The sequence below is a fragment of the Lucilia sericata genome, unplaced genomic scaffold, assembly GCF_015586225.1.
Source record: "Lucilia sericata isolate MDLA Ls3-8-SP2 unplaced genomic scaffold, ASM1558622v1 Contig000138F_arrow, whole genome shotgun sequence".
Classification (NCBI taxonomy): domain Eukaryota; kingdom Metazoa; phylum Arthropoda; class Insecta; order Diptera; family Calliphoridae; genus Lucilia; species Lucilia sericata.
The window spans coordinates 104,576-131,613 of NW_023994170.1; the positions used below are offsets into that span (position 1 = coordinate 104,576).

At 29.7% G+C, this 27,038-nt stretch overlaps 2 protein-coding genes across 9 annotated transcripts in view; one reads left to right on the forward strand and one right to left on the reverse strand.

The window, feature by feature from the left end:
• Positions 1-27,038, forward strand: part of LOC119601033 — a 309,656-nt gene that overhangs the window by 76,681 nt on the left and 205,937 nt on the right. The window lies entirely within an intron of this gene.
• Positions 1-27,038, reverse strand: part of LOC119601034 (tyrosine kinase receptor Cad96Ca) — a 124,558-nt gene that overhangs the window by 46,678 nt on the left and 50,842 nt on the right. For all 3 annotated transcript variants that reach the window (XM_037951715.1, XM_037951716.1, XM_037951717.1), the window contains 3 exons: positions 15,306-15,544; positions 13,685-14,605; positions 3,823-4,084 (listed from right to left, as the gene is read on the reverse strand). In XM_037951715.1, coding sequence (XP_037807643.1) covers positions 3,823-4,084; positions 13,685-14,605; positions 15,306-15,544 — 1,422 coding nt within the window. The remainder of the gene's footprint in view (positions 1-3,822; positions 4,085-13,684; positions 14,606-15,305; positions 15,545-27,038) is intronic.

The following is a 27,038-nucleotide window of genomic DNA, read 5'->3' on the forward strand; positions in this document are numbered from 1 at the left end:
ATTATATAAGTCAAATTAGTTGTATTCAATAATACTACAATTTCACTTCCGAAAAACTTAAAAAAAAACAAGTAAGAGTGCTATATTCGGCTGTGCCGAATCTTATATACCCTTCACCATAGTGTATTTAAAAATTCATTTTCCCCACTATATCATTATTATAGCAATAGCAAAACATAGTGAACAACAACAACGCTAAACGATATAAACACACAAAAAACAAAATACACAAGGCAGTAAAACCAACAGACATCCAAACATACGAAACGAAATACAGAAAAAAACAAAAACAAAATACACAACGCAATGAAACCAACAGATATCCAAACATACGAAATTCAATACACCAAGAAAACAAAAACAATATACACAATGCAATGAAACACACAGCCATCCAAACATACGAAATTGAATGCACCAAGAAACAAAAACAATATACACAAGGCAATGAAACACACAGCCAGCGTTGCCACTCACAATTTATTTTTCTTACCAATGTTCCGACAAAAAACTACCAAAACGTTCCTTCACAAAAAATATCTTATAGTTATAAAACGATTAAAATCGGCTAGATAGTTTAGAAAATACACCATATCAAATTTAATGCTTGTTGAAAAAATCTTAAAAAGTATGGACTTTGGACCTCGATAAAAATTAAACCCTAACGAAATTTAAAATTTTGGACAACTTTATATTTCGTATTTATACGAAGAATATATGTACCGAATTTCATAGATATCGGAGAGTGCCATGCAGTGTTGTTAGGCTTTTTTATGACAAATGGTCAACATTATGAAATAAATCAAAATCGTAACAAAAATTTAAAAAAACCGTCAATAAATCGTCAAAATTTATTACGTTAAAAATATGTAAATATCCGTTTATTTGGAGTTTGGGTTCTTGATCTAGCGTTGTCATTTTGGGCTTTTCTTTGGTAGGAATTTTCTCGTTTGGTAGGAAGGATTTTTGGTAGGTTTGTCAAAGCACCTTCACAATATCTTCTGTGAAGACTTTGATCAAATATAGATTGAAATCTAAAAAATTGATTAGGGCCATTCATTTATGAAATCAAATAATTTATGTTGGTTTTTATCTCAAGAGTTTTGATGACCCTAAATTGATTAAAAGGAGATTAATTTAAAAATAATAACAACATCAACATAACATACATCAATCATAAATGAGTCATTTCGAATGTCGAAATATAATTGTTTAAAATTTGATACGTTTAACACAGTTGGAAGATCAATTTTTTTTTTCTAGTGTTATCGTTTTCGTTTGTAATACTTAAGAATTGTTCAAGTAATGACTCAACAAAAAATAAAAATATGATTTGAATTTACCCCAAAGCGACCATCAATTCCACCAAAAATGATTCAAAATATAAAAATCTAAAATGGAAAAGAATGCCAGAAAGATTTGTTAGTCAATTAAAAAATAATTGAATCAATTAAAAAATTAATCGAATTTGTATATAATTCTATAAAAATTAAAAAATAAGGAAGAAATAAAATAAACATACCACCCTATTATTCATCAGTAACTAACTAACTAAAAATTGCAAACTAAAATATTAACTCTTCACATAAGACCTTTCATTTTTATCCAAACATAGCTTTGTTCTTGTTTGAGTTGCTAATGGTGATTTTTATATTAATATTTAAATTTACCAAGTCCTTTAAAAGTAAACATGTGAAATTTTCAACCTTTTTTTAAAATGCAAATCCTTTTGCAATTCGTATGTTGTTTTACATATAGTTTTTATTTTTGTACCAAAAGCATACATTTATTTATGACAGTCTGTGTGCAGGACTTTGTAGTCCTTTTGTGTAACCATTATGTAATATTGGGTCATTCATGAAATTTGCATGCTGTGAAGCAAAGAGAATATCATAATTTCTTTTTTATAAACATTATTAATTTAATTATTGTTTTTGCAACCAACAGTAAGTATAAAGTAGACAATGTTACGAAACATAAAAATTTAAGAAAATTAAATTGTTTGTGTTGAAGAAATAATATGAGAGATACTATATAAATTTATTAATAATCAGCTAAATAAGTACACAAAAAAAATTATCGGTAGTTTATATTCAGTTAACAAATTTTCCTCTTTCTTTAGTTTAAAAACTATGTTTACAAATTTTATTAAATTTTTAATTGATTCAATTAATTTGTTAATCGATTGAAAAATATTTTTGGCCAACTTTTCTATTTGAGTTTTTTTTTATAATTGTAAAAATATGGTAAATGGTCAATAAGATTTTAGAAATATAATATTGAAGTTTCTTAACAATTTATAAAACACTTTATATGTTCAAATGTGATATTAAAGTTATATTTTTTGTAAACGCTCAACGCATTGTTATTCCTTTAACATTGTGAGTAATCAATTAATAATTTGATTGTTTTAATCATTACCTTAATTGATTTTTAATCAATATTCTATTAAACAGTTTAATTCAGTTGATTAATAAATTAATAAAAATTAGATTTTATTTTGATTAAATATTTAATTTATACAATTAATGAATTCATCAATTTTAAATGTTGTCTCAATTATTGATATTAATTTTTCTGATTACTTCCTTAATTGGAAAAAAGAGTATTTTTTTATTTTTTTTTTTCAAATTTGATAAATGATATCATCATTTTGGTGATAGGTGCAAAAATTCATCTTTCATATAAATAATGTTGAATGAAAAGTGAAATTAAAAATGTGAAACATGTATTCGCATTTCTCCACATTGTATTTTATTAAAAATATTATTAAAAGGCTCTCAACGAAATGTATATATAGCATTGGATACAAAAAATATAATAAAAAATGTGTGTTAAATTTCATCGCTAATGGTTATTAGTCTATGAGTTTTAATTTAATTTAGTTCTTTAAGCATATTTCCGTAGTTAGCCTCCAAAATCCCATAATAAGAGACTTCCTTCCAAAATAGACACGTCGCTTCAAAAAATTATGAACTAAACTAGATTTTCATGCCCGGCGATGAGTATAAGAAACTGCAATACATTTCCATACAAATAAAAATGTCCCATCAACCCCGTTATTACCTTTAAAAATATGTCTTAATAAAAAAACTACTTCCCAATTTTATTTCTTGTGATTTGCTAAAGCTATAAATCAAATTGCATTGAGTTTTTACAACGTTCACAAAAGGTACCAAAATAGTACCAAACAACTAAACTTTTACCCGTTTATTTTCAATTACCCAAAATATGATATTTGTTGTTCAAAGTTACATTGAAATATTAAGTCATATTTAAATAATAGTATATAGAACATTTTGAACATACGCACTATTTTTTTACCCTTTTTACCCCCTAAGGGTTAACTTTGGAAACGATACTTTTCTAATAAGTATTTCCAAAACTTTAAAGAGCTACATAAATAATAAATTTTCGCTCTTAAACAAACAATAATCTGTATATAAGACAAAAATAAAAATTTTCTCCAGTTTTTCTCCCTTTTCCCCACCTTCTGGTCAGATTTTCCAAAAATAATATAGCCTATTGACGCTTCAGACAAACATCTATTCATGCTCCAAATTTGAAGAAAATCGAAACAACGTAATATTTCCCGCTCATTTCAGTCAATTTTCGTTGCAATTAATTTTTTAAAAAGCTTTTTTAATTAAAAAAAACACAACCTACCGCCACCAAAAAATGTGTTAATTTCCGATTTTTAACACCAGACTATTTTTTCCATATTATTCCTCCATCAAATCTCCAAAAAATTTAGTTTTACGACAATCCATAATGTACAAAATTCCATTTTGTTTCAAACTTAATTTTTTTGTTTGTACTTACCGTCAATGTCAGTTGCTTCACAACGCCACACTTGGCCGAATGCACCTTCACCCAATATATTGAAAAACTTTAATCGATGTCTTGGGAATTCCCATCCATCGAAATTTTCCTGTTGTGTGTGAATGCCGCCAACAAGAACGCCGCTACCAGCAGCTACATTGCCAGCCGTAGACGGAGGGCCACCTACAACACCTCCCAACGAGGCAGGATGATTGGATCCAATGCCACCATTTGCAACACTTGTTGATAGTTGTGATGTTGCCTGTAAAATACATTTTGTGCACAAAAAGAAGAAAATATAAAAACGATATAGTTATAAATATGTATGTATGTATGTAAGTGGTGATTGGCCATGGTAAGGCGATGATGGTGCAAAAAATTTATTTACAACTAAATAATTGTATTACTGAAGTACGTTTAAGTTATATGTATATGTGTATTTATTTTTGAATTCCGGTATATGAGCAATTATTAAAACTTCCTTTGATTTTCAGAATAGGGCCTTAAACGAGGGATTGGATCATTTGTGGGCGGATATCTATAGAATTAAAACGAGTGATTAATTTCGAAAACTAACCACTTTTAAGATTTTTATCATACTTTCTCAATTTTTTAAAGATTTACTGACTTTAAACTGATTTTTTATATGAGGGGTAGGATCAAATATGAATTAATCCAAAAACAAAATACCTGGAGGTATTTAGGTTCCTATTTAACTTGCCTACATCAAATGTTAGCGCTATGATTGATTTTATTTAAAATTGATTCAGTTTAGCTTATCAAAATGGTAGTTTAATAAAGGTTCTTTTTATTGAAACTTTAAGAAAAAACATTGAATTGCCTACAAATTTCAATTCCACTTTAAACACTGAAAGTGGTTCATTCCGAAAGAATTTTTCGTTTTCTTATTCTGAAGAAGCAAAAATAAGGCAATAATTCCTCTTTAGATCGGAATTGAATTCTGTTTAACTGTATTCCAGAGGGCACTTGTGAAATCATGAACCAATGTTGGCCCTTTTTAAAACCACCCTAGCTCCTATCGTTCGGAAACTATCCGGTTTTCAACAAACAGACTGACATACGGACATCGCTAGATACTCTCAAAATCTTATAAGGACCAAAAATATTGATTACACTTTTAAATTTCAGATATATACAAAATAAAAATACCAAAAATAATTTTTTAGAACGTAATCAGAATAGAATTTAGACGTAACCTACTCAACATTCCTTACACATATCATAAACATTTTTAACGGTAAAAAGGACGTAAGCGACAAAAAATCGGATATAGCGGATATGAACCGATCCCTATAAAATTTAGGACACAGTTTTCAGTTCGTTTAAAACATATAGTGCTTGTATCGGTTTCCTGAAGGGATACTTTTATGGGAGTCAATTATGGACCGATCCTTTTGAAGTTTTGTGCATAGATTTTGGTCGAATTTCAACGCTATACTCGTATTTTTAAGCCAGTGATGAGAGTTAGTCGTTTTCAGAAGGGGGCTTTATATGGAGCTAGGGTCAGTTATGGAACGATTCTCATACAATTTGTTAGGCAGATTTCGGTTAGTATAAAACACGTTTATGTCGATATTCATCATTGTACTAGTTTTTAAGCCAATAAGGAGCATCAAAGTCAGTTTCTGAAAGTGAAGTTTCTGACCGTTAAAGACATTTTCTGAAGAGGATCTTATATTCGGGGTGGGGTCAATTATGGATACTCATAAAATATTAGAGATTTTGACTTGTATAAAACATATGTATTTGTGTGGAATTTCATCGCTGTACTCGTATTTTTAATACAGTAATGGGCGTTAAAGTCTTTTTTAGGGGACCTTATATGGGGGATAGGATCACAAATAAACCGATCCTCATAAAATTTGGTACAGATTTTGTCTCGTAAGAATAATATTTACTTCGAATTTCATCGCTATACTCGTATTTTTAAGACAGTAATGAGCGTTAAAGTATTTTTCTGAATGGGACTTTATATGGGGGTTAAGGTCAATAATCAACCGATCCTCATAAAATTTGGTAGAGATATTTTGGCTTGTATGAAACACATTTGCGTCAGGTATCATTATTGTACTCGTACTTTTAAGGCAGTACTGAGTGTTATAGTAATTTTCTGAAGGGGACCTTATATGGGGGTGGAGTTAATTATATACCAATCCTTATAAAATCTTACAGTTATAAATGCTTTTTTAAGCAGTTACGAACTTTAAAGTAATTTTCTGAAGGGAACCTTAAATGGCGGGTAGGGTCAATTATGGGACGATCCTTAATGAAATTTATAAAGAGATTAGGTTCTATAAAACATGTTAATACCGAATTTGATTTTTTTAGAGAGTTATGAGCGTTAGGGTCAATTATGGGCCGATCCTCATAAAATTTTTCAAAGATATTTCGGTTCCGATAAAACATAAAAAATTTAGATTTTTTATTCATGCTCAGATAGAAACTGTAAAACAACAACAACAAAACACATACTCATACGGTAATTTTTTATAGTACTAGTTTATAAAAACAAAGCTGAGCATGACGTCCCCTTACGAACGAAGCAGTGTGTTGTTATTGGCCAGAAACATGAAATGTAGTATGTAGAGCCCGGATTAGGTGCGAACACATAAAAGTGGATTTTTTTGGTACCTTTCAAATTTTCTATAATATCGAATATTGAATATAATATTGGTACTTTTTGAATTTTCTATAAATTTGGTACTTTTTCGTTCTTCAAAAGGTACTTTTTGAATTTTCTATAATATTGAACCTAGAAACATGAAATTAAGTATTTATAGTGAGAACATGTAAAAAGGGACTTTTTGTTACTTTTAAGTTAATACAAATCTGGAGGAAACGATTTTTTCTACTTTTTGTTCTATGAATGGTACACTCTTTGGTTTTTATGCACAAACGCAACACTCAGATTGATCGAAAATCTATAAAGAGGAACTTTCTGATACTTTCTCGTTTTTCAACTGGTATTTTTTGGATTTTTTGTACTGGCTATTATAGTTAACACATAATGGTGAAGGGTGTATAAGATTCGGCATAGCCGAATATAGTACTCTTACTTGATTTTTTATGTGTTTTTTTAGATGATTCTAAATGCACTTTAGAAGTATTATTAAAGTGTGAAATTAATCTCATTCTTCTTAAATTTTCCTATAAAATCAATAGCGGTATTCGATGTTCGATGCGTTTTGTATTGTAAAAGTTTAATCTTGCAAATATTTTGCTAACGATTGTGAGCGGTTTCTTTCTTTGATATTTGCAATGCAAAGCAATTTAAGCTTTTTAACAGCTGATAGAAGTCAACAATTAATGAAAGTTTATGTTTGATTTTTTCAATAATCTTTGGAAGAAGTTGCCCAGGAAATAACTTGGACTGAATGTAAGACGTTCGCCTATTTATAAGTGGTCTGTAGATTCCTAACTTTCCATTTATGTATACGGCCTCAACTAACATTAATTTTTTTGTAACAGTTCCGCGGTTTGTAAAAAAACACTTATTTGTTAAAAAAAACGTACTTCTATACTTGGTGCCTTCTCCAAATAATCAAAGAACATTTATATTCCTTCTGTTGACCACTTTTTGTTTGGTTTTTCACTTTTTAATTTATTTGGAATAATTTTTGCCTCTATTGTTTTAGTTTCATTTATTTTGTTGTTTACAGTTGACAGCTGTTTTAATGAGAGAATTGCAAACGCAATAACGCACCAAAAAAACTATACCAATTAAGTATTGCATCAATGCAATGGTGCGATAATTGCAACAGTGTGTGTTTTGTTGTTGGATTGCAATAAAAAGCTATGAAATTTTGCATTTGCTCTTTTACAAGACCATTTGCACTAAACACTGAACTCCGCAAATGATTAAAACAATCCTATCAATTCTACTTTGGAAAATATCGCTCAAAATCAATGGTTTCAGCCGCAGATATGTAGACGGAGTTGGATTTAAAAAAAATTATTATTATATTGTGACCACTGATATAAAAACCTTGATATCTCCAATATTAGTCGTTCAAAGGAGAACGTAAACATTCAGATCAGGGACCTGGTCATTTTGGATGTACTGTGCTAAGAAATATACGGTGAATTTCATGTCAACTTTTAAAATCGATGTCTTCCGATTTGGATGAAATTTGCACCAAGGTGAGTACTATGGGATAGTAGGCCAGACACTAATTTACTAGCGGTCAAGAACTGCCGGAGTCAGAGGGGGTCAAAGTTGGATATTTTGGTCATACAGGATTTTTTTCAAATGAGTGTAACTTTTCACCTATTGGTCCTTGCAAAAATTTTTATTATTTTGATATGCAATTGAAAGCGTCTCTCAAGGCCCTTCCTAGTGATACCAAAATTTCATATCATTCCTTTGAAAGAAATATGAAAAAAATCATAAAAACCTCAAAAAAGAACCTTTTTATTCCTTGATCCTTGAGCTCATCAAATATTGACGCCTGGTCAAAAATTTTGAAAAACGGTATCTTAAAATTAATTAAACTTTAATTTTAGTTGGGAACATTGACACCTTATTTTTCCTCCATACTAAGAGGGCCACATTAATGTACATATGTATTTTACAATAATGTTCATAAGAACTTAACGTCAGTCAAATATTATCAAATGTCATCACTGTCATCTACATAAAAACAAGAGAAATCATAACTACAAAAGCAACAACAAAGTTAACTTCAATATGCATAAATATGAGTATTACTTGTATGTATATGTGCTTGAATATGGGGATCAGGGATGGAAAATGAGATTTTGTTTCAGTATCAAAAAATATTTCAGAGGGTACTTTTTTGGATCTTAGAGTACTAAAATATTTTTCTTTTTTGCTGAAAGTTGTTAATTTTTTTTAAGTACACCTTCACATATTTAGAAATTTTTAAATAATTAACAACAGAAGTAGAAAAGGTATTATATATACCGTAGGGTGATCGATTATTCGACATTTTCCAAAAACCGGTTTTCGAGTAGTTCGAATAATTGACATTTGAAAAAAAAACCGGTTGATATTTTTCAAATTCAGAGAAAACTGTTTTTTATTATACATAAAAACATCTAGTTTAATTTAAAAAATAATTATGACCCGAACTGATTTTTTAAAATAAACATTATTTCTTTAATGTAAAAAATTGGGAAGAATCATAATCCTAGTTTATTCTAAAGTCCCTGTTTAGTAAATTTTCATAGGCATTCCAACACTGCTATAATATTTCAGCGACAAATTAATTGTTGTAATTGGAATATAATCTTAAGATTGATAAAATTTTATCCAACAGTTATTCCAATCAATTTTAAAATTTAGACAGGCTGTATTATTATTTATTTCAAAATTTAATTAAAGTAATCTTTGAATACAAAGCAAATAAAAGTATTCGAAACCGGCTTTTAAAAAGTTAAAAAACCGGGTTATTCGATATTCGAAAAAATCAACATTTAGAAAAAACCGACACTGGTAAATAGTTAAACTGAAAAATTTGATTGATAATAGAATGAAACCATAAAGTGTTATATACCATTGTAAAGCTAATTACGCGTATGCTGATGTACTTAAAATTTTTCCGAAAAAATACGACATTTGTAATCATTTTGGTGTTGTATACAAATTTGTGTATGTCATTGAAATCGTCTCCCAAGGACCTTTCATATGATACTAAATTTGGATATGGTTTATTTGTCAAAAATGTGAAAAAATAACATAAAAACCCTAAAAAGGACCTTTTTATCCTTTGATCCAGCTCACCAAATATTGACGTCAGGACAAAAATTTTGAGAAATGGAATCTTAGAATGAACTAAATTTTCATTTTCGGTGGGAACATCAGCAATTTCCATTTTGGGGCCACCTTAATATACATATGTGTTATTAAATTAAAATTCGATGTACATAGGTGTTCATTTGTTAAAAAATCAATAGTCATATCAAATTCTACACATGAGACCATACATAAGACCATCCATGACATGAAACAATAATTTGCTTTAAAGTCCAAATAATTTTCACCAAAAATTTCTCTTATTATCTATGGTTGAATTCTTAATTTCAAAACATATCGTTTTATATTAGATAGAAATTGAGTCCTTCGAGCTTCTATCATTTGGAAATAATTAGTTTTAAAGTCAAATATTTTTTCAAAATTGAAATTTTTGGTAATTTTTTTCATATAATATTAACAATGGAATTTAATTAGATTAATATTCATATAATGTCAATCAAGATAAAAATTCGAAATGAGCTGCATTGGTTATTTGCAAAACATACTTCTAAAAAGTGGCTTTTAAAACTAGATTTCAAAACATTCTTAGAATTTCAAATTTGAACTTTTAAAGATACTTTGACCACAATTTTCTCATTGTCTGATTATGTACATACAAAAATTATTTTAACCGGCAGTATATCCACCTGGTAAACGATAACCGGAGGTTGAGATATTGGCCTGAGAGTATCAAATAAGACTCGGGAGTATCACGGTACTTTTGAACATCAAATAGTATCAAAAAAAGTACCATCGTACCAAATTTGCCATCCCTGATGGGGATAATGGTAAAACCAAAATAGAGAGCGAAAAATGTAGTAAAGACTAGCAAAAACAGGCATCATATCATAATTGTCATCACCAATTCTATGTCGATGTGCTATTAAAAATATCATAGCTAATCTTGTCCTCCCAACGCGTTGCAACGCTAACAGACTGATTCGGGCATTTATTGATAATTTAAATTGAGAAATAACTATTGGAAATTATGTTGGTACAGGCTTATATAGTTGTTAAGATGATGACTATAATAGCAAAAATTATGCTGTAATAAAAACAGATTATTGCTGCAGAGATTTATTTAACAATCAATATACATACATACATATTTTTATATATGTATGTATTTATGTCAGTACACCTGCTCTTAAAATAAAGGAAATCCCACTACAATAAAAATTTAAGAAATAAAATCAACATAAGTATACATATTTTGTTAGATCTGTTTATATGTTAATAAATTTAAATTGTTAAATAAATATGTGTAATGAAATGTTCACAGGAACACATAGAAAAAGAATCAGCTTTTCTGAATAATACATAATTATTATTTTCATTACTTTAAATACAGTAAGCAATGACTAAAACTTTAGAGAGTCACTGTATGTTCGAATAATCCCGTTTGTACTCTCGTTCCGAATCTACCAAACGAACAATGACAACAAGAAGTTAGATTGTTTTCATATCAAGATTAATGTAAAATATATAAATATTTCATTTTCAGTGTTATGCACTCAAAAAGTGAATGAACATGAAAACTGAATTGAATGAATGCGACCAACGAACGTATGAATACTTTCATGCGGTTGCTATAGCTTGTCAATGAATAACGACAATATACAGGCTCAAAAAAAAAACACCACTTGGTCCTTTTTTCCGTTATTGTAAGTAAGATTGTGTGTGTCAACAGCAAAGCAACTCTCCACAAACAATTTCACCTAATGCCCATTCACATCGTTTTTCATTTCATTTGCCATCTATGAAGTGCGAATTCATCGTAAAATATTTTGGAAAAAAATAAAATATTTTCTCACTTTCAATATCAGTTACACATTGAAAGTGCCTGCCGCCACGAATTACTAGATACATTTTAACCAAATAGTTTTATAGGGAGTAATTGTATCCTCATTAAATGGTATTGGTATGTATATTTTATATTTGGATCGGAAGTCGTTAATAGAAAAACCTTTTAATTAAATATTTAAATGAAATCAGCATTTAATAAGGAATTGTGGGAAATAAACGAAGTTGTAATTGTTGTTTTAATTAAATCCATCGTAGTGTTAATTGAAGAAAATAAAGTCAGTAAAAAGTGTAATCGGAATTGCAGGGAAATTATAAATACATACATAAATAAGTTTTAAGTACATACATTAGGGTGATAACCAAAATTAAGCCCTATCACAACGTGGTATCCAGTAGAGGTCTAATAACGAAACTCGTTTTCTTTGGTCATTTTGGTGCAAAAACCTTTCGCAGCAAATCACAATCAAATTTACATGAATTTTTAGCAGTAAAATCTACAAGTTTGGGTACTAAATTTAGAAGAGGGATACAGTAGACCCTATCCTTGCTTTTTCTTTGTGTAAATGTCTTGGGTCAAACAATGACAATCGAAAATATCCGATTTTGTATTTTTTTATACTCTATTCGGAATAACTTTTATACAATTTTGAAAAATTTTATAAAAGTTATACCCTAATATACATACATATGTATATGTATATCTGTATACATCTACATACATACATACATATATACTAAATAGTTTTGTTCATATCTTTTTATATACCATTCAAATCTTATATAGTTTTACTGCACTCTTTTTTTGGCTTTAACATTTTACTTCTTTTTGTACTTTTTTGTTTTCGTTTCTTTAGTGAAAATGCAAATATATTTGTTGACAGTTATATAAATATTTTGACAATTTCTAAATGTTTATATCTGTGTACATAAAATATCCCAGCAAAAGTAGTTTTAAGTGAAAAGAAAAATTGACATTTACGAACACTTGTCCATTTATAATGCCACCAGATAAGCATTGCAAAATCATCTTAGAATCTAATAATGACTTAGAATATAGGTACATACATATATCATCCAGTGGGTCACAAACAATATTTCTATGTGTTACAAACGGAATGACGAAAGCAATGTACACTCCATCCAAAAATCTCTGTACATATTACACTTTTATCTAAAAATAGTTTATTGTCAATAAATCACTCCAAAACTATGAAATTTTGACAAAACTCGAAAAAAGTTTTCACTATAAACATGGAGATTATTAACGTGAAAAAGAATAATTTAAAGTATTTCATATATAAAATAATGAAATTTATTGAACAACACCAAAAACACCAGGCTTGTAATTTTAAATATTCCGAATTCCGGGATTTCTGAAAACCAGGCCCGATTGACATTCCTGGTCCTTATGTAAGGGTTAAATTCGATGTTTTCGATGTCATCAGAAATACGGGTCTTCATTATATAATATTTCACTGTGGTTTCAAGAAAATTTCCAATATTACGAAGCTTGAGTTTGACCTTCACAGTTTATCGATTAACATTACACTTAAAAGGCATAACAGTAAAGAATAAAGCCTGTTTTTCAAAAATTTTAACAAGAAATTGTTTTCTCCGAAATCACCAAAATTCAAATCGCAGGTACCTTAATATGTGCGATACATCGACCTAATTTCTTTACTATTTTATTCCCTTCTTTATTGTTCATAAGTCACACATAATTTTCAAATTTGTTTAACAAAATTGCTAAAAGTTTGAAACCGGAATATTGAAACTGTCTTCTGAAGGCTTTTCCATTTATGACTGTACCCCAAATATGGTTTTATGGAGGATAAAAACTCATATTTAAGTTAATACGAATATATTTAATGTAATGACATGGTTTTATTAGAACATTTCACAAAATTTGTTAAATTTTTTAAAATATTTCTCATTTAAGTGGCGCAACTAAATCATCGGAGGAATTTGTAATAAATTTTAAAAATTTTAACCGATTTTTGTGTTTTATATCTTATTGGAACGATAATTCCATACTTATTCCAATTATTTGTTGTTAAAATCCAAAAACATAAATTAAGTCTCAAGTATACAGTCTGAAGGACTAAAGATGAAAATGTGGAAAATTGGTGGGTGATACGACTTTTTTATATCCATATTCGGAATCAGCACACAAAATAACACTGGGATTAGTGAAAAATATTGAAAAAGTTTTTTCATCGTTGGTCAGTGTAATTAATAATTCATTTAATAATTAATTTAATTTTTTGAATAAGTACTTACGATAGACTGTTGCATTATTTGTTGCTGCTGTTGCATATGGAGTTGTTGTTGTTGTGGCTGTTGATCTCTTTCCCATGGAACATAACGATTGCCATAAGCCATTGGACCATTCCAATGTTGCATAACCATTGAATTTCGACTGTCATCTGTTAAATTGCTACTGCTTAAATTGCTTTGATTAGACTTTTTGGCCATTTCTTCTTTAGATTTTTTCTTCAGTGTTTTACCAAAAGCACACAAACGTTTGCGATATAGAAATCCAATGATGACAGCAGCTGCCACAAAGAGCCCACAAGCAGTCAAAACAAGAGGGATCATTTGTGTTCTGAAACCATAAAATATTGTGGTAGAATTTGTTGCATGCGATATAGAGCTCGTGTCCTCCTTCTCCTGTTTTCCACCATTGATTGATGATGAATTTGTTGTAGCTGTTGACTCAGTCTTGCTTAAATTCTTGGATGATGATGAAGTTGTATCATGATGGCTGATGGGTGTTAATTTTGTGCGACTTGTGGTCGCCGACGTTGTCTGCTGCGTTGCCACGGTTGTCATTTCTATGCTATAATCATTATCCTGTTCATCGCTATTCTCATCTACATTATTTGTTGGCCACATTGGCAGCTGTTGATTAGGATTGAAGTTCAACACAGGTGGTGGGTAAATATTATTAAAACCTGGTGGAAGAATATTAGATGGTCTTCTGTTGGGCTGTTGATTACGGATCGACTGTACTCCTGGCAAGCGATCAAAGGATGGTAAAAAGTGTGATATATTTTGTACAACATTTGATATGGATGGTGGCGGTGGTCTCGGCCCACGACCTCGATCATCTTTTGCTGATAAAATATTAACAAATACTTCATTTTTTGCTGTCAATTGTCCATCCGTAACAGTGATATAGAGAAAGAAGTTTTCCCCGCCCTTTAAACAAATAGAGTGAAAAACAAATTATAACCTATTTACATATGTATGTATTTGTTCATATGTATATATAGTTTAGGTTTAACATGAAACATTTGAATTTGTGGTATTATACCTTTTTAGAAGGTTTCTGAACCTAAAATAATATAGGCATAATTATGTTGTTTAAATTTCAACTTCTGCGTCGGTATATGTATGTGCAAATCTGACTTTAGTATACACACATATGTAAAATTTTTTAGGAATTCTATACTCGTCCGATAAGATTTTCATTTAAATAAACAACGCATTTCAGTTAGATAAACATATAAATACATATCGACACCTAAAACGCAAACGGCCCTATCTAAAATTTTTTAAATTTTACAGGAGAAGCAAAAAACTATTTAAATAGAAAAGTTTGTTTTTATCAGCGCGATTTATTTGTAGTAAATAAACAAATTGTTTAATAGTGAAACTTATCATTTGTTATGATAGTTGACAATGGCGTATAACAAATTTATATATTGGACATTTTACCTTTAATATTTAAATGTTTTTGTAGATAGGGCCTTTAGTTTTTTGGTCCTAGGAGTCTAATTTTTGATGTGTACATTTGTTTTGATGCAATACATTAGAATCAACAATAAAATAGATTTTGATTTTTTGATTAGTTAGGGCCGTTTGCGTTTCAGGTGACGATATGCGTGTATGGACTTACCCGTCCGATAAGACTTTCATTTAGATAAACAACTCCACCGATTGGATCAATACGAAATGGATTAACTGTTCCTTTATACGCTGGTTCCAATCCAAATATTAACTCGTCATTTTCTGAATCATCTGCACGAATTCGTGAAATTATTTGGCCAACTGGTTCCGTTTCCGATATTCGCCAATTGCGATCTGGCACAACTAATATGGGCGGACTGTTTACATGAGCATGCCCTTGACTTGATGCTAAGAAAATAACAAAATTTAATTTTAAATTAATTAATTAAATTAATAAAAATAAGTAAATTTAATATCGTATCAAATATTTATGTGCTATTATAAGATTGTATTGTAAATTTAATATGAAAACAAGTAAGAAATTATAGTCGGGCGTGGCCGACCATATGATACCCTACACCAATTGCGAATATTAAATGTGATTAATTTCAATAATGAAGCTTTTCTGTTCTTTTCTGTTCATGTTTGGTTGTATGCTGACTAGGGTGATCGATTATTCGACATTTTCCAAAAACCGGTTTTCGAATAGTTCGAATAGTTGACATTTAAAAAAAACCGGTTGATATTTTTCAAATTCAGAAAAAACCGGTTAACCGGTTTTTCATTATAAATAAAAAAGCATATTTTAATTTGAAAAACTTAATGTTTATGTTTAAATTTGATTAATAAAACATGGCCCGAAATGATTTTTAACAGTTTAAAAGATTATAACTTTAGATCTAGTCGTCTGATTTACATTATTTCTTTAATATAAAAAAATTAGGAAAAAAGTGGGACACTTCTGTTAAACATAAGGTAATCATAGCTTATTTTAAAAGCCCTGTTTAGGAAATTTGCATAGGCATTCCAACACTTCCATAAAATTTCAGCCGTAAATTAATTATTGTAATTGGAATATAATCTTAAGATTGATAAAATTTTATCAAATAGTTATCAATTTTACAAATAAATTTTTTTTAATTAATTAGGAAAATCAAAAAAGTTTAACTAAAGGAGCTTTAGAAAAATATACGCTAGCTCCTCGACTCGAATATTTTTAAAATTTAGGCGGGCTGTATTATTATTTACTTAAAAATTTCATTTAAATAATCTTTGAATACAAAGCAAATAAAAGTATAAGAAACCGGTTTTTAAAAAGTGAAAAAACCGGGTTATTCGATATTCGAAAAATCAACATTAAGAAAAAACCGACACTGGTAAAGCAGAAAAAACCGGTTTTAAAACCGGTTGAAAAATCGAGTCGATCACCCTAATGCTGACTAGGAGAAATAAAAGACCGATTTCAATCATGTTCAACAGCCAACCCATTTTAACAAATTATATTCAAAATTGCGATCTGTTACGTGCACACAAGGTTTACACGGTCACAAAGACGGACATAGTTTAATAAGGACAAATATTTTTGAGTGTTACAAACATCAACACATTGTTCCGACTTTTGGATAGATTGTAGTATATTAGTCGTAGTTAAAAGATAAACGGCCGAAATCGGAAGGTCCAGATGTATGGAGGCTAAGGCAGAAATTGAGCCGATCCTTATAAAATGTATTATTGGGAATTATCTATATACATATATAAAAATGAATGTGTGTTTGTTTGTATGTTTATATGTTTGTATGTTTGAACGTTATAGACTACTAAATGGCTAAACCGATTTTCTTCAAATTTTCACAGCACATTCCTGTATGTTTGGCAATAGGCTACTTTTTATTTACGATCATGGCGAAAAATGACAGTGTTATTTATAATTACATATCAAACTTAGTTGTGCCGATTTTTGGGAAGATAGTAGTATATTTATAGTAGTTATGAGCTAAAAGGCCCAAATCGGTAGGTCCGGTTGTATGGGGGCTAGGGCAAAAATTGGTCCGATCCTTATAAAATTTTATATAAAATGTTTATATAAAATCTATTTGTGGCAAATTTCATCGTGATACTAGTGTTTATAAGTGAATTGTGGATATTCAAGTTATTTTCTGAAGGGGATTTTGTATGGGGGATAGGGTCAAATAATGCCCGATCATTATAAAAATCGACAGTGTTATTAATAATTATATCAAACTTAGTTGTGCCGATTTTTGGGGAGAGAGTAGTATATTTGACAAAGTTATAGCTAAAAGGCCCAAAGCGGAAGGTCCGCTTATATGGGGGCTAGGGTAAAACGTGGTCCGATCCCTATAAAATTTATTGTTGAGAATTATGTTTATATAAAACTCATTTGTGCCAAATTTCATCGTGATACTAGTATTTATCAGTGAATTGTGAACATTCGAGTTATTTTCTGAGGGGGACTTTGTATGGGGGCTAGGGTCAAATAATGCCCGATCTTTACGAAAATTACTAGAATTATTAAGACATATATAAAACTAAATTTTTCCAATTTTTGTAGAGATAGCAGTTCATTTAACATAATTATGAGGTCAAAAGCCCTATTCGGGGGGCCCGGTTGTATGGGGGCTAGGTGAAATAATGGACCGACTTCAACCATTTTCAATAGCGTTCGTCCTTGGATCAAGAGAAGTGCATGTTCCAAATTTCATCAAATTATCTCAAAAATTGCGACCTGTAGAGTGCGCACAAGGTTTACATGGACACACAGACAGACGGACGGACGGACAGATGGACATAGCTTAATCGACTCAGTAAGTGATTGTGAGCCGATTGGTATACTTTAAGGTGGGTGTAGGACCAATATTTTTGGGTGTTACAAACATCAGCACAAACGCATAATACCCTCCCCACTATAGTGGTGTAGGGTATAATTAATGAAAACTTATATTTAAAAGAAAAAAATGTATTTTGAAGTCTGCATAATTTATTCTAATCGGCAAAATTGGTACGATGGTACTTTTTTTAATACTAATTGATGTTTGAAAGTACCGTGATACTCCCGAGTCTTATTTGATACTCTCAAAGTATATTTATGTACATATAATTATCAAAAATGCATCAACTAAAAGTTCGAGAAGAAACGGCCAATAAAATTATAGAGTAATGTAATTATATGCAATGTTACCGGAATTAAAGAAATCTAGTTTTTAAAGTAAAGCAATCTAGATTAGAAGTATGTTTTGCAAATTACTCATGCAGCGCATTTCGAAATAGAATTTCGAATTTTTTTTGGTCAAAAATATTTAGACTTTAAAGCAAATTATTGTTTCATGTCATATTCAGAATCGGATGTACGAGTAAATATCCTATGTATGGTCTCATATCATGGAGATCAAATGAGTAGAATTTAATATGACAATTGATTTTTTAATAGCACACATACATATAAGAGATTTATTGGCAATAAACTATCGTTACTAATACTTGTAGCTCAAGGATTTATTAAATTATAACAAAAAAGTACCCACAAAAATATTTTTTGATACTGAAACAAAAACTCATTTTCATTCCCAGCATTGAACATTTTAATGTTTATTTGTATAAAAATTTTATTAATTTTTTTGCATCAGCTGTTTACACTTTTGCATTTCTTGCTCAAGTTTACAGCACCTCCATTGGGCGCTTAAACTAGCAAACAAAGTTAACTAACTGAGTACTTAAAAACAACTTTCGATGAATAATTTTAATTTAATCCTTAATCTTTCACCTAAAGATTGTCCCTAAAAGTATTAAAAAATAATTATTCCAAGAAAATCTTTGGATTTTCAAATTTTTACAAAAAATTATTTAATGTAAAATTAGTACATATAAAGTCACATAGTTTGTATTTTAATATAATTTTTCAAACCCAATTTTCTCTCAGATCTTGTGTTATGTTTTTAATCAAGTCTTACAAAATATACATATACCAATATACGCGTAATTTCATAATCTTTTCATTGATACTTTATGATTTCATTGGGTTATGTATGGGTCATACGTAGTGCAAATATTTTAGTTTAACTGAAATACTTACACAACTTCACCTAAAAATGTATTTTCTGTATTGCTTTCTTTGTAAATGACATTTGAATGTTGTTGCTTAAGCCATTAAGCCATGTTTGGCTTGAACGATAGTTTAAAAAAAAATCACATAAAATTATATATAGATAGAATTTATCAAAAACCTACCATATTATATCAAAATTTCAAATCATTCCTTTGAGAGACATAGAAGAAATCCTTAAAGAAGGCTTTTTATCCATGGAACCAGCTTAGAAATTTAAAAATTAATAAAATAAAAATAAAACAAAATTTAATGTTTGTTCGTTAGCGATAAACTCAGCAACTAGGGCGCCTGATGGGACAAAATTTGAGTTATATGTTCCAGTGATGGTGAGAAGTATTACTGTAAAGTTTTGTACGATAGATGGCGTAGAAATTTTAATTTTCAGTGAATTAGACTTAAGCCTAATCCTAAATTTTAACGTCGCCAGGTTCAGCTAGTGAAAATAATACGGTCCCTGTTTTTTAGACAACCATCAGAAGTCAATATTTGCCTTTTTAAGAACATATTGGAAAAAGATATTTATTACATTCAATATACAAACTAAATAAGAGAAACAGAATGTAAAAAAAAAACAAAAAAGTCATACTCACGCTACTTTGGTTCTTTACTAGACATTACTATGTACATTAGGGAGAGTCAAAAATATCCTTTTCAACTTATTATAGTGAAATTATGTTGTATTTTAACACAAGTAGAGTACATATTTAAAATATTACTCAATTATTTTTAGGGTAATAGATCGTGCATCTTCGTGTTTATAAGAAAAAATTATTATATATTAGGGTTTATTTTTCTACCGGAGCCACACAAAATTTTACCCATTGAAAAATATTTTTCAAGGATAGGTCTATTGATTCACAATATAAGATGAATGTAAGCATGTGTTGTTTTACTACCATCGATGAACAAATAACCATCAGGATTTTTTAACAGATTATTTGATGTATGACTTTAGATAATTTGAATTTTATATTCGATATATATTTTTTGCGACCAGAAACCACTCATATTGTATATGTATATGTAAATGAACTTGCAAGTTGCAACGTTTGAAATAAAGAACATAGATAAACTGCTGCTTAAAAAAATACTCATCATAAATAAAAAATCTACATTATTTTAAAAGCACTTAAGTTTTTTAGTTTCAAAGTTGTTTAAGTTGAGTTTATATGTATAATTTTGTTGTTCCATTTGTAATATAATTGTTAAAATTTAATTTCACTACCCCATAAAATACATATGTATGTATGTATACATATGTATATTCTGAAGCCTCATAGATAGCGGAGTACATTTATCAATTTTATGAGATGCATTTAATTAGCTTTTTATTTAAAATTGTCCATAAATCAAAATCCACATATCAAAAACGACAAAGTTTCCTAATTAAATACAGCGGATGGATCAAATATGTAACGGATATATAAACTTCGACGCCTTAAAAAACTACCTCAGATGAAGAGTATTTAAGATTCGGCATAGCCGAATATAGCAATCTTACTTGTTTTATTTTAGTTCTGTGTTCAAATTTGTACAGCAAATATTCCACGCACACAAACACAGACACAAAAATTAAAATATATAAAATCGATTCCAGTAATTTTACTATGGTTCAATGTATCCCATTTATAAAGTATTTTTCTGAAATGTCCAAAGAAAAAATTTATATTTCAATCCAATGATAAGTTTGTCGTGGAGCGAAGAGACTTTAAAGCTTTCTGTACTGTAATTTAGGTTGTTGTTTTTAACCCACTAAAAGTACCTAATCTATAGTACAGTTAATTATATATTAGTAATCGAATGAAGTCTGATTTCAATCTGTGATGGGCAAATTGATTTCCTCATAGAAGTTGAATATAAAATCTGTAGTTCGAGACAGAAATCACGAACTGTAGGGAAATAATACATGAGTTCAATATATGTACATTAGACGGACGCACAAAAAATGCTTGAGTTATTTTTAATAGAAAACGGTTTTTTGCGGTATCGATATTTTTAATTATTTCCGTTACGATATTGTAGCGATATCGGTATTTTGGCTTATTTCGGTATTGGTATTTTAGAGGTAACGGTAGTACAGATGAAAATACCTTTACTTTAGCGATAACGGTTGCCAAACTTGAAATAATATATTTTTAAATCGATCCACCACAGAAACGGCCGCCACTAGGTTCAAAATAATTTGGAGATAATCATAACAATGCAAGGAAAGTTATGAGAGGATTAATAAAATTACGATTTTGCTTTCCATGCGGAGTGAGTCGGTCTAATGTATAATGTACAAAATAAAATAAATAAACACAGCTTAAAAGACACAGGATACAGACGGAACAAAACTGAACATAGCGTAGGGAATACACTTGTTTTTTCATCTATCTAATACTTAAATAGAATCTATTGTTACGATAGTTACCCGTAATTCAAACTATTAGTTATTTTACATCTTCCAATATAATATAGTCTGTCCACCGCATCCCACATCCTTGCCATCCGTTAACTTTGCCATTTTTGATTTATGCAAGTCCATTAATTTTGCCCTTAATTTATTTTGTTTTCTTGTAAATCTACATAAACCCAATTTACCTTATTTTTCTGAACAACAACAAAAGCAACAAATTTCACAAAATAGTTGGAAGAAAAGATAAAAAATAAAAAGTACGAACAGTGAGTCAAAATCACGAGTATATCTATACGGAATTTCTTATAGTTGTTTATATAGACGACAGTAAACTGGCTCTTTATTGTATGGATTTTTAATTATTCTTATATGATTTCAAATAAAATACAATTTTAAGGTATTCTGTGCGACATTATTATTGTTATATGAAAGCGACATTGAAAGGCAGTCACTACTTAAGAAACACTTTATTCCTGCATGAAATATCCAATCAAAATTAATATAGACAAGTAATTAAAATCGATATGCATTATCGATATCAAATGCATTATAAGGACAGACCTAATAGATATGCAAATATTTGTAAGTAGGTTTACGTATAGATGAAAATCTAGGTGTTCGACTAATTCAAACTTGGGACAACGACGAGCTCAAACCACACTACAAAATTGAATATAAAGTTGCACTAGTAATACACATTGCACAGTGGGGTTAAAGTTGAAAAAATACATTTTTAATATTCGAATTAAATAAATACAAGTTAATCACAAAAGTGCGTCACATCTCAATGTTCTTTTGTTCACATACATATTGAATTTGTATAAAACCAAGCATGTATTAAGTCTATAGAAATGGGTCCACTGAAGGCAACAAATTTCTGGAATATATTTACTTATGTACACGCACATCTACAACAATTTCTTCCGAATATAATTTTAATAAATAAAAAACACTTGCTTTACAGCTTATAGTTCTCATAAATACATATGTATAAGAATTCTAATTTCGAAATTTAGAAATAAAGTATGCATGTTTTAAATTAGCTACACTGTGCGATACAGGACACATGTCTGCCTGTCGCATCATTGCTGCTTCATTCACGTACTGGGTCGTCAGATGCAAATATGTTTCTACAAAATGGTGTGTTGGTATGAAAATTTCATTATTCTGTGGTACAAAAGGACTTAACTCAAAGTATTAGTAATTTTTAAGTTCTCAACTATAACAATGTTTTATTTTATGCACGAACATGTTTTGTACTATACATAATACTTTTTTTTACGTATTTAGCAAGATTGAGTAAAAATGTTGTGGAAAAATTATTTTAAACATTTTCTTCCGATTGGAATGTCAACATCTAGCTTTATGCAGAGTTTAAAAAACTACATAGAATTGTACAATTCACAATTTTGCATCGTTTATTAAATAGAGAATTCCGATATCTGCTTGTGAGCAGCGAATTGTATTTTATTGTTATATATTGTTAACAGCTACGTTGTAAAAAATAACAAGAAAAAAAAAAACTAGATTAATTATTGAAATTATTCTTCTTCTATTTTGTTTTCTTAAAAATTGGTAATTCACATTAAAATTATAGTTTGACATTGAATATTAAATAAATAAAACAAGCAGACGAGCTTTTTAATGAAAATTGCCAACAACATTTTTACAAGAGTGTAGAACAATAGTGCAAACTAATACATAAAAAGTAAGAGTTCAATATTCGTCTTTGCCGAATCTTTTTGCTTATATTTGATTTTAAATAGGAAACTTCTGGAAAGCATTTCTAATAGAATTATTGAAGATTTGGAACCCGAAGATATGTGGGGTCTTCAGAAAATTGATTTCAATAGACACACAGGCGGACAGACAGACAAACGGACTTGGCTTAATTGACTCTGATATCTATAAGGATTCAGATTAAATATACTTTGTAGGATCGGGAAAATTATATTGTGAAAAATACAAATATATATATATATATATATATATATATATATATATATATATATATATATATATATATATATATATATATATATATATACCTTCTCACGAAGGTGAGGGTATAAAAATACACGATACGTAGTTACAAGAGGGTTGTGAACTGGACGAATATTCTTTATTGAATAGTAGTATATTGCCCATATTGTTCACAACCGACTTAAAAATGCTAATATAGCAATGAAATTCATTATAAACAAATTTTACGACGATCGGTCTATATTTGACTCAAGCCCTAATAGAAAGCCTTGCTATTCATTTCAAAAATCGACTCTTTGCCTCAAAAACTGGTGATTTTACCTAAAGTTATTCTATAATATTTGTTAAGGTAAGCTTGCAAAATTTAAGACCAAGTATAAACTGACGTCACGGCTTCATTTCGGGCTATTTAAAATTGACATTGCGTAAAAGTTCTACTTTGTAATATTTTTGAGTACACTCAACAACAATCATAGCCACCCACAACCTCTATTGCATTCTAAAGACCAGGGAATATATCCATACTGCAGATCAATGCTCTATAATGTCTACATTCCGCAAGTAGGCAGCTATCCATCAGGTTACCATACTAGAAGGAGATATGCATCTGGTCCTTGAGGAATCTATCGCTTAGAGGAAGACCATAAAGACGCGTCCTTCAATCCTCGAATGATAATGTCCCCACATTAAGTAAAACTGTACCATCTCACTGGATAAAACTGTTACTCGCCAATTATTTATTATATATAGAAGTGTAGAAATTACAAACGGAATGACAAACTTATATATGTATACCCTTCTCATGTGTTATATGATGCTGGTATCAAATGAAAGCTCGGAATCTATACATTCTATCTATATTATTTATTTGACTCACTTAGACAAAAAATCGAAAAAGAAATTAAATTTAAACAAGTAAGAAATTATAGTCGGGCGAGGCCGACCATATAATACCCTACACCTTTGACAAAAATATAATGTGATTTATTTGCCATAATAAAGCATTAAAATTGAATTGTACCCTGCCTCAGATATACATACTTAAGCCGTTTATTGTTGAATAAAATTGTGGACATTTAGAGAAATTATGATGTGGGCTTTTCATAGGGGCTAGGGTCATATGAGGACCTATTATTATGGAATTCGTGAGGGTCATCAAATCTTTTGTAGAACTTTTTTTTTGCAGCTTTTTGTCGAGATATGAGTATATTAAACATAATTATGAAATTAAAAGCCCTATTCGGCGGGTTCAGTTGTATGGGGGCTAGGTGAAATAATGGACCGATGTAAACCATTTTCAACAGGCTTCGTTTACGGTACCATAAAATATCATGTGCGAAATTTCATTGAATTATCTCCAAAATTGCGACCTGTAATTTGATTACAAGGTTTAAAAGCCCTATTCGGGGGGCTCAGTTGTACGATTTTCAGTTCAGTAACGGAACGATTTTAACCATTTTCAATAGGCTTCGTCCCTGGGACAATAGAAGATCATGTACCAAATTTCATTGAATTATCTTCAAAATTGCGAAAGGTATAATTAAGTGCGTCAATAGAGAATGTTTATGAATATTTCATCTCTCCAGATGCTATAGTGTTAAGACTTATCGGGTTTTCAGCAAAAGAAAAGTTAATTTGTTGACAAATCTTCAAATAATGTATTGAATCTTGTATTAAATCCTCATATGAATATAAAATAACTGTATTAAATCCTTGCAATATTGAGGCAATGTATTATTTCACGCCCACATCCCTCTGTTTAGCTGTGTATGTGTGTATTCAATGAATAAAATTATGAATTTATTTCAACACAATTGAAAATTTACTTTTTGCGCAATTTAACACAGCTGAAGCATTAAGAAGCATATTCTTCGAATTAAAACTGTTATTCATTTACATTTAAAATACATACATATGTATAAATTACTGAGTGCGCGTCCGTCCATATGTTAAGTATCCTAATAGCGCTTTTGGTTATATTTCTTTGAATTTTTTATATTTTAAGCATAGGAATACGAACATGGACCATCTTTAGTTTTAGCATAATATTTATATGTAGAACTATTTCATCCTGGCTTTTAATAGAAAATAATATATAGCTAATATATATAGTATGAACTAATAAACATCTTACCATTTCACATTATTTTATACATATGAATATGGGGGAATTCATGTCAACTGACCTAACAATTGTTTGTGGAAAAAATTGTTCCAAATAGTTTAGAAACAATAAATATTTCAAAAAATTTTTGTTTAATTAAAAAAAAATTGGACTTTTTTTGCGAAATCATTTTTTTTTAATTTTTTCCAATTTGGAAATTTAGAAAATTGATTTTGTGCTTGAGGATTTTGATTCGAAACGAGGGGAAAATAGTGTTTTGGAAAATAACACAATATTGGGTATCGTGTGGTGATAGCGCCAAAATTTGGTTATACCCCTAGCTTACTTACTTACTTAGATACTTACATCTTTATAAAAATACACAAAGAGATGAGATGTGTGAATGTGTTAAAGATTGACTTTAGTGTTATTTGTATGTGTAACATACATATTGCGTAGGTTTATTATGGGAGTGTCAATCAATATGATGTAAATAAGTTAAGACGATATGAAGTCCTTATAGAATTCGATTATTTGAGTTAAATATTTAAGTCAGGTTTTTTTTCAAAATCCATAATAAGAGTTATTAAAGAAATAGTAAACTTTAATAAATTACCCAAAGTTCTTTGAGTAATGCCACTTTTGCAATAAAGTAGCATATGTACATAATTTACTATGCTTTACTTTAAAGGTATTTTCAGACTACAATACTGAGTATTAACATTCTATAAATTAAAAGTATTATGAAAATAATTCGGAATTTCAAAACATCAATCCGAAATATACATTTTATGTTTACACTATAATATATGGCCAAATTTAGACAGTAAACGCACGTCATATCTTCTGCAACTAAACCGCCCTCATATCAGCAACCTTGTTGCTGTCATTACGGGGCATATCTCATTGGGAAACCATGCAAGAAGACTCGGAATTCCCCACAACGACTTCTGTAGAAGCTGTCAAGACGAAGAGGAGGAAGAATCCATCGAACATCTTCTCTGTCAATGCCCGGCGCTAGCGGACACTCGATCCGTATATCTAGGAAAACGACTATTTGATGACTTGTCAGAACTATCCAATCTAGGACTGGATAACATAAATGCCTTCATCAGGCACAGTAACTGGTTTTAGGACCACCAAGCCATAATTAAGGCACTCACTAGTCCGCAAGGACAGACCTCTCAACCTTCTCCTCCACTTCAATTTCTCTTCTATGACTTAATCCTAAACTATCTTCTACTATCCTCTACCCTCTTTCTTTTATATTTTATTATCTTTACAGGTATCACAAAGG